This window comes from Oncorhynchus masou, chromosome 27, assembly GCF_036934945.1.
Source record: "Oncorhynchus masou masou isolate Uvic2021 chromosome 27, UVic_Omas_1.1, whole genome shotgun sequence".
NCBI classification, from domain to species: Eukaryota; Metazoa; Chordata; class Actinopteri; order Salmoniformes; family Salmonidae; genus Oncorhynchus; species Oncorhynchus masou.
Genome location: NC_088238.1, coordinates 43,982,424 through 43,992,285, shown reverse-complemented (window position 1 = coordinate 43,992,285; position 9,862 = coordinate 43,982,424). Strand labels below are relative to the sequence as shown.

At 46.6% G+C, this 9,862-nt stretch overlaps 1 protein-coding gene across 1 annotated transcript in view; it reads left to right on the top strand.

Moving 5' to 3' along the window:
- Positions 1-8,207: 8,207 nt before the first annotated feature.
- The window catches only part of dnah2 (dynein, axonemal, heavy chain 2), a 232,309-nt gene continuing 230,654 nt past the window's right edge, over positions 8,208-9,862 (top strand). The window contains 2 exon segments of the mRNA XM_064939126.1: positions 8,208-8,300; positions 9,324-9,505. Coding sequence (XP_064795198.1) covers positions 9,358-9,505 — 148 coding nt within the window. The 5' untranslated portion in view covers positions 8,208-8,300; positions 9,324-9,357.

The following is a 9,862-nucleotide window of genomic DNA, read 5'->3' as shown; positions in this document are numbered from 1 at the left end:
ATGGCCCTTTACAGCTGCATCCAACTCCCCTCATTTCCTCGCCCTCCCAGGCCTGACTCACCCCGCTCCTCGCCTCTCAACTCTGTCATCCAAAGGCTCATCCAGCAGCCACTTACTCTCCTCAATCGTCCGACTAATTAATTTGGATACCGAGCACACCACACAAGAGAGTTGCCATGCTTCCAAGACCCAGACAGCGCTGAAGGCGAATATAGAGCTCTGGGATAAGGAGGAAACGGAGTCAGGGGGAGCCCATCCTGCATAGTGAACGGGTACTGACAATGCCTTTAGCAAAAATTGTCTTCTAATAGCTTGGCGAAAGCAGATCTCAATGGACAACGCTATGCACACACACACACACACACACACACACACACACACACACACACACACACACACACACACACACACACACACACACACACACACACACACACACACACACACACACACACACACACACACACACACACACACACACACACACAGACACACACACACACACACACACACACACATACATCTCATAGATTTAGTTCAACAGAGCTCCCAGAAGGCCACATTTCTGCTGTAGTGTCCTACATCTCCCCAAAGCATGCCTTCTGGAGCCCTGCCCTGGCCCTAGGGAACCAGTGACACCCGTACTGCCGTACCACGGTGCGACAGCCACGCTTACATTTGGAACATTAACAACAGACAGAGCCCCTCTGAGCTTTTGTCTTCCACCAGAATGAGCTTAGGCGCCGTTGGATGGAGGGAGCAGTTGATGAGGGAGGGAGGGGGAGACGAAGAGACAAGAGAACGTGGTGGTCTATTTATATGGGAGTCGCAAGAAGTTGCCTGCTAATGTCGCCGTGTGACTGTAATTTCTGGTGTCAGTACGACAGTGGTGAGACACGGTGCCCATGTTAGCTGCTGCCGTGGAAACAGGCTGCTTAAGGTCAGGCCAACAGGGACTAACTGGCATCCTCCCCTTAAAAGAGAGAACTTTATATGCAGTTAGTTAAGGAGGAGGAGAGGTAACCTGATCCTAAATCTGTATTGCCAATGGGTGACAATAACCATAGGAGCAGGCAAGACCGTACAAACAGATCTGGGATAAGGCTAGGGCAATTCTCTCTTTCTTCAGGCTGTTAACTGTGGTGTGTAGAACATTTGTCTTCCTAGAAGTGTGGTTAGTCACTAGTTTTAAGTCAATGTCTGTTAACTGGAAGATAAGGCACCAGAAAACTTTGGAACGATTGCCGATGGCGAAGGAGAGGGAGGGAGAGTGATGTAAACCAGGGAGCGAACGTCCAAAAAGAGAAGGATGACCTGAGAAAGGGAAAAAGACTGAGTGACAAATGAAGGGAACAAGACAGAGCAGGATAAAATAGAGGCAGGAGGGGCAGATGAGGGGTGTGGATGAGGGATGTGGATGAGGGATGAGGGATGTGGATGCCACAGAGGTGGCAGAGCGGCGGCGAGAGACAGTGATGAAGTGGTGGAGGGCGGAAGAGAGGAGAAGGAGGGACGAATAATAGATGAGGACAATAGAAGTGCATTAGAGAGCAGGGGGTGGTGCGTGGAAAAACAAGGACTCTCTCACTGTCCGTCTCAAGGGCATGTTGACCATGAACTCAAGCAGACAGATTGGGAGGTGTGTGTGTGTGCGTGCGTGGACAGGCCATGAGAGCACAGGAGGGGGGGGGAACAGAACAGGGACACGCATCATGTTAAATGGAAGCAGTGAATCCAGTTGTCCACGTTAAAGCAGGTGACACAAACTGACCAGGTCCCTGTCCTATTAATAACTAGCCCTCTCTTACTGCTACATCTACTTCCTATAGAACTATAGAACAGTCTCCTTTCTATTGAGTCTCATTGAGGCATGAAAATCACTTTCAAAATTGCTGAAAGTCTGGTATAAATGTTTTGCTTCATGTGAATAATACCAAATTGTCTGTGGTTCGTATAGTGAACTGTCAGATGGGACAAGATTAGATAGCGAATCATTTTCAACAAAGGTGGTAGTGTCCACAACAGGCTACCCAGAATGCACGAAAACAGCATCCTCACTCACTTCTCCGTCCTCAACCTCCCTCGGCTTGTCCCCCTCCCTGCCCTCTTTCTTCCCCCTATGCACCTCTGCCTCCCCTCTACCTACCTCCCCCTGCTACCCTCTGTGGTAGCCTGTCATATGGCGTGTGAGTGGTCCTCTGTTCTGCGTGTGGAAGTAAAAACTAGCTGTCACCGTGTTGTCACCGCGTTGGAATTCATATGAAAGGCACAACAAAGGAGGTGGCTGCATGGTGAGGTCATGAGTCATAGAACCATCCTTCGTACATTATTCATGGGACACTTCCCTGCCCGTCTCTACGACACACACACACACACGGCAGCTCCAGACATCGCGTTTGTACCGAAACGTCGCAACAAGGTCATCTGTCAGCGTTTGATTGAATTTGGGGGAAAATATTTTGGTTTTGATAGACCGTACAGTTTGTTTGTTTTGTTTAAATTTGTTTAGACGATTCGCGAGTTTGGGAGATGGCAGTGTTTATTTTCCTCCCTCGCCGTATGTCATTGCATCATGACATTTTTAAATCTGCTTCCACTCGACATTGTTTGGACTTTGCTTGCATAATTAAGCAGCGAGGGAAGCAGGCGCCCTGAGATGGTGTCTCCTGACGTGGGACATGTTCTAGAGGAGAGTTAGGAGGTTGTAGTTGGGGAATTTAATTGAGTTTTGTGTCAGTCCATGTCCAAAGTACTGATTTTCTTTCTCTCTGGTTTATGTTGAACACAGAAACAGCTGTCTACACGGGGCCTGACCGAAGCCTGGGACCAGAAGGCCTCTGATTTCTCTGGGGCCTCCGTGGCTTAGGGCCATAGAAAGGGGAAAGGGCTCCATCTAGGGGCTGTCCTTCACTGGGCCTCCCTGGAGCTGGGCTCTGAGGCTGGGGAGGGAGCGACCGAGCTGGGGGACGAGAAGGTGGAGAAGCCCAAGCTGTTCTACTCCGACCACTCCTTCATGGTCCTGGTGAGGGACAACACTACAGGGGCCCTGCTAATGATGGGGACCTGGACCAGGCTTGGGGGCCCGCCCTGCATGATGAGCTGTAGTGGGACCTCCGGAGACTACATGACAATCATTGGCCCCTCAGACTCACTTTCTCTCTCTGTACTCACAGACACGCATGCTTTTACAATTGGGACTGACAATCATTTGCCCCTCTCTCATTCTCTCTCTCTCTCTCTCTCTCTCTCTCTCTCTCTCTCTCTCTCTCTCTCTCTCTCTCTCGGCTCTCTCTCTCTCTCTCGGCTCTCTCTCTCTCTCTCTCTCGGCTCTCTCACTGACACACATCCCCAAAACCCAGCCGACTATCAGGCAGTTAGACATTGTGTTTTGTAGGCTGACTGACTGCTGGCCCGTTGAGACTGGCACTGCCACTCACTGTGACACATTATCAGGCTGCGACTAGCTGGCTGTCACATCTGTACACTGACGAATAACACCCTCTCTGGCACACATGAATGAAAGTAATGGACAGAAATACTGGAAATACTAAGTTAGAGAGACTGGTACATACACACGCACAGACAGACAGACAGACAGACAGACAGACAGACAGACAGACAGACAGACAGACACACACACACACACACGTGTTCTCTCTTGTCACTGGTGAGAGAGTCCACAGTAACAAACTGACAAACAAGCTGACATTCTGTCAAACCGATACGGCATCAGTTGACAGACTTGAACAACAACAGGACTCTAACAGTCACAGACGGAGCCACTGAAACACCCTGAGTCATTCCAGGAGACAGGCGGAGGTAGGCAGACCAGGTGGCATGGCGGGCAGGTGAAGGGTGCTCTCTGTGGGCCAGATAAGCTGGCTAGAGGCACCCCCTCCCCTGGTCCCCTGGGCGTCTACTGGAGGAACGATTGTTGTGTGTCAGTGTGTGATTGTGTACTCCTGTGTGTGTGTGTGTGTGTGTGTGTGCGTGTGTGTCCTGAGAAGAGTGATCGCTCAGCCAAGTGGTCATTGATGGGCCTGGCTTAATGTTAATGTCTCTAATGAGCCAGAACTGCTGTCAACAACACAGTGGGACCAGGAACCTTTTCATCTTTTGATTCCATCGGGACCAATGGAGGCCAGGGATTTAGCATGGTGTCACAAAGTTGTAACCAATCTCTGGCAACCAACCAGTTAACGTTAATGTCGCTCATTTTATTATGGGCTATTGATGTCAATGTCAGTGTTATATGAATTCGTATTTCTTTTAGATGTATCACAATAGTGCAGGGCGTGTGTGAAGGAAAACTATCAACTGCTAAGAAATGGCTATGTTGCATGCTATGTTGCATTTTATTTATAGCATGAAACATTGCTGCACTGCATATTGTTAGCCCCCCCCTCCAATGCTTCAGCGAGACAGCTCTTTATTTTCCATGTCAATAAATCTGTTATTTTTCAATTTTGCGTTGCATTTCTCAATCCCCACACCTGCATTTAGCACCGATAAAGCAGTTAATTGAGGGCACATAGACAATTGTTGCCAATTGAGTTGAGACAACAACAACTGTTGACAGCAGGCAGCAGTGATATAGACAGAGTGCTGCTTTAAAAAAAAATCTAATTCATCATCCTCACACTAAAATAGATTGGCTAGTCTGGAGCTTCAGAGGTCTATGAAACTAGATATAGAGGCTAGAACACACATCAAGATATTGAGCTTTAAGTCTAGACAAATTGCAAACTGATTATGAGGTTCCTAGAAGGACCCTTGGCCCTCTATTGGCTGCTACACTTACCCAACAAACTCCCCGTCCCGAAGGCTCCAAAACAAGCAAAGGGAAATAAATCCTCCTTTTTTCATCTCCACAAAAATGAATTATTGAGAAATGGAACGAACGAATGGAGAAAAAAAAGAGACTCTCTCTCCTCGCCATTAATCTTAAAACAGAATGTGTCCCTGTGTGTAGGTATGTTTTATTAAAACGTTTTAGCCTCTCCTTTTCTGCTGATTCCAATGGATGCCTTAGTGCTTTGCTAGTCGCACAGACATCCAGAACGCATTATTACTTCTGGAGGGCCTGCAATGTTTGTGACCAAAATGGAAATATGTTTTATTTTCTTGGGTGGGGGGGGGGGGGGTAAACGTGGAAATGGGTAGAAACATCTGTCCTGTAAGTGGGTCATGTCATATGCTACTCAGAAACCATCCTGTGGCCTGCTAATGCACATTCTTGAAGTATCGGATATTGTAACACAGCACTACTACTGCCTTGCTAAGCTACTAATTCCAAAGTACAGGGCTGCACAGTCAAGATTTAGGGCCCAGAGTTTCTCCTGACCGCGTGACCCAGGGCCAGCGCCCAGAGTTTTTCTCCTGACCACGTGCCCCAGGGCCAAGGCCCAGAGTTTTTCTCCTGACCGCGTGACCCAGGGCCAGCGCCCAGAGTTTTACTCCTGACCATGTGCCCCAGGGCCAAGGCCCAGAGTTTCTCTTGGTGTAATAGTTCCTGTGTGTAGAGGAGTCAGTCACAGGACAGCAGATATGAGTAATAAACATAATTTACTCAAATATTCACAAGTACAACACAATAAATCAAACCCAAAATGACGGACCGTATTACAAACAAACAATCACTCACAAACAACCATGGGGGAACAGAGGGTTAAATAATGAACAAGTAATTGGGGCATTGAAACCAGGTGTGTAAGACAAGGACCAAACAAATGGAAAATGAAAAGTGGATCGGCGATGGCTAGAAGGCTGGCGACGTCGACCGCAGAACGCCGCCCGAACAAGGAGAGGGACCGACTTTGGTGGAAGTGGTGACACCTGACTGTGTGACCCAGGGCCAGGGCCCAGAGTTTCTCCTGACCGCTTGACCCAGGGCAAGCACCCAGAGTTTACCTTGATCAGTCTCAGATCCCAGATGGATCACATGGCCAGGAAAAACTCAGCCCTAAATCAAACCATAGTCTAACGGGAAGCCAGGTAAACAAACCCATTTTCGTTCATCTCTTATATAACAATTTGCTGTTGTTCTGGCTGTGTGTGGGCTGACTAAGCCTCACTGCAGTAGTAATGTACAGTATAAGGTAAAAAGCGCAGTGGCTGAGTAAACACACGGCTCCATTGACAGGAGGCTGATGAGCCTGTGGGCTGTTGTGTGTGTGTGTGTGTGTGTGTGTGTGTGTGTGTGTGCACATCAGTCCTGCTCACTCCTGCATCAGCCCTCTTGCTGACTCACCTTCACGTTCTGCTCAAAAGCAGCTAGCAGAGAGCAGTTGCACCCACCCACCCCACACACACAGACTGTGAGGAATATGACCTAGCAAAATAGTGTATTCAGTTGCCTTCTGAGATGCAGTCAAATCTCAAGACACATTGAGTCAAATCCCGACACAGCTCTAAATGTGTTTTAAATGTACAGCTGTGTCATTCTGTTTCATTTGCCGTGTCTTGAGACTTTATTCCTCCATTTCCTCTGGTGCTAGGCTACAGAACAATTAATCACTAGATGCATTGCACCTTCAAGAAAATTTATGTTTGTGTAGATGTTTCCAAGACAGCGAAGAAAGACTGAGCAGTTTTCTCTCTCTCTCTCTCTCTCTCTCTCTCTCTCTCTCTCTCTCTCTCTCTCTGTCTGTCTGTCTGTCTGTCTGTCTGTCTGTCTGTGTGAGAGAGAGAGGGGCCACATAGCACAGCCTTGTTCGTAGATATCAGACTATCTGTGCGTGGAATAGAAAGGTATTTGAGTTGAATGCGTTATGGGCACTAGGGGTTGAGTGACATTATCACAGCCAAAAGTTTCCAACATAACATGTGAAGGGGTTTAGGGAATTTAAAATGTAATCTAGATTTTTTTTTAAATAAATAAAAAATCTAAATCGCGGGCCATGAACTTCAACTCCCCTGCTGCTGTTTGTCAAGGTTCAGCTTTGAGCTGCATGTGCCCATATTCTGATGCACCAAGAGAGGGTTGAAGGAGTGCACTCTCCGTCTCTCAGAGTCTCCAGGAATCCCAGACGTGGTACTTACCCTTTCGTGTAAAAAGCAAGTGGCTCACTATGGCTGTGTGATCCTCAAGGGTCAACGAATAGAAAGGAATCTTACTGGTGCCTGTCCATTTTCGCCTTGTCCATTTAAAAAAACTGGAGATGTGGAAAATGGTGAAAAGTGAAAGTCAGATTTGTTAGACTGGAAAAAAATGTATGTTTCAAACTTGTTTCAGCCTCATAGGAATTACATGTTGACCTTTGAGAGGGTTCTTTGGGTAGGCTAGTTTATTTTTCCCTATCCAATATGCCACTCCATCCTTACATGATTGATGCATTGGAGGAGAGCAACAGAGGAGTTCAGATAGTGAATATCCTACTACAGTAAGGATGTATTTTGTTTTTAAAATATTTAAATGAGTAGATGCCCCCATGCCCTGATTCCCCCCCAGTTAACAATGTTTACATTGGATATGTCCAGTCCAGTTTAACATTCATAAGGCAAAATGTTTCAATGGCTAAGCATTGGCATCCCAGGCACTCTCCCTGCAGTGAGTCAGATTCTCTTTCAAAGCATAATATGTATTGTTTTTATCAACAGGAACGTCATATGTCACTTTCGCGACAGAAAGTGCAACATCTAATGCTGATCATTTTTAAAATTAGCAGTCACTTGGTTGGCCTACCGTTGTCGTTTATGATGATGAGTGATTTTGACAAATGTGCAGTGACAGTTGGTTGCATTCACTCAAACATGGCATGCTCACTCAGTAATTATTCTCTGCCACACCTGCTGGATTTCTCACTGTGCTGGTTGATCATGCAATCAATGTGATATGGTATTTCTAATGGCTATTCATCTGAATTTGTACGCGCATATTTCCTTTCACGAACCTTTCCTACGTCTGCATCAACATTGGGTGGCCTAATTATCACGATTCGTTATGAGCAAATTAAGACATGAAAGCTCACATCCCCATCGTTGAAGAGGGCTTGTCTTCTCGTAAGGTGCGAGTGCAACAAGAAAGGGGTTACGAGCATGTGGAGCCCCACCCTCTCCTGTGCCGTTTCTATGGAGACGTGTCTACAAGCGCGCCCCAACACAACGCCGGAGAGTGGAGCCGACAACCATCGAAGAAACCGATACAGTTGTCTAGCCAGTTTACTTCAAAACTGTTTTATCACGCCATCCCGTATCTAGTGGTTTTAGAGTATGTAAGAATAAACAGTATTGATGTAGTTGTTAAAGCTAGGTAAACCATTAAACACGTGGAGTTGCATAAAGTTATTACCTGACGGAAGGTAAGGTGGTTGTCAAGTAGCTAGCGACGTTACTGGAGCTACCAGTTGGTAGCTAACTCTATTTGGTCTGCAGCTAGCTAGTGAAATGCTGAAAAGTCATTCTACTTATATACAAATGTACAATTTTGGAAAGGAAATTATGGATTTAGCATGCCTTCAGAGGCAAACCCACCCTGCAATAAGATAATGACAAGCTTATAAAGAAAGAAATCTGTATCGAGTTACATTAGCTAGCTACAGTATGTTCAATGTACAGTAGCTAAGCATTTTTTTAATGCTCACTTGACACTCGTTAACTCCAACTGGGACAATTCTTGGTGGCTTTCCTCTGCAATAACCCGTCCACTGTTTGACATTAAATCCCAGTACTGTATCTCTAACAGTTCGTTCATCTCTGCCAGAAGCAGACTCAGTCTATATTAATGTTATTGATCACTGTCAACTTTACCTGCTCCCTCCCATTTCACATCTAAAGGGAGGGTGGATTTCAAAGGGGTTTCTGCTAACTTTCTTTTTATTACTCCCTTTCTCTTCTTCCCTCAATAACCTGTCTCTTTTATTACATAGCTACAGCCCTTAGAAACGGACAACTTGGGAGCTTAATCAAAGTTTTAATAAAGACATGGTCACCCTGCCAGCTTTGACAAGTGAGGTGGCTGGCTAAACCAGAGAGGGGATATCAGCACCAGATAGATAAATAGTGCATGAACCTGTTGCCGTTTAGAGTTTATTACTTTTGTCTCAGATGTTTCCTCCAGACAGCAGGACTGTCTGTCTCACACAACTTTGCAAGCATTTACCCCTTGGCTGGACCACCAGATTGTCCTAGGGAAAGGGTGATACCGAGTCAGTTGTCCAACTGAATGTATTCAACTGAAATGTGTCTGCCACATTTAATCCAACCCCTCTGAATCAGAGGGAATAGGGTTTCCTATGGAGGGGACTTAATGGCTCAGTTTATTCACCTTCACTGAGTCAGTGTATCAGTATATCTTTCTTTTTTTATTCTCCTCTCCTCTACAGCTGACGACAAACATCAGCGGCTGGTTCGTTGGCCATGGCGGACCCAGAGACGCCTCGCTCGGGCAAGTCCTCGGGCAAGTCCAAGCGCTCCAGCTCTGGTAAGAGCAAAAAGGCCAAGAACCAGAGCATCACGCCTGCTCCTGGGGAGAGCCTGCCTGAAGACAAGGAGACGCAGCCTGGAGGTAAAGACATAACCAAACCTAAGTGCCAGGAAGTCTGTTTGTGTTATCGTGCCAACTCCTTGTCCCTCATTGTCCACCCTCTGCTGGGTCAGAACAACAGGATGCATCCGGTGTTTAGGGGAAATGGAAAGAGAGCCTGTGATGCGATGTCCGCTTTTGGACTTTAATAAGGTGACACTCTTAACTCCTCCTCCACATTTACTGGATTGGTTGAACAGTGCAGAAGAGAACCTCCCCTACAAATGTTCTCGGCAGGACCAGAAAGAAAAACGCCTGCTACGTTAAGTTACTCATTGTCATACCGAACAGCAGGATTACACAAACAGATCTTGGACCAGGCTAAAATGACCAAATCTG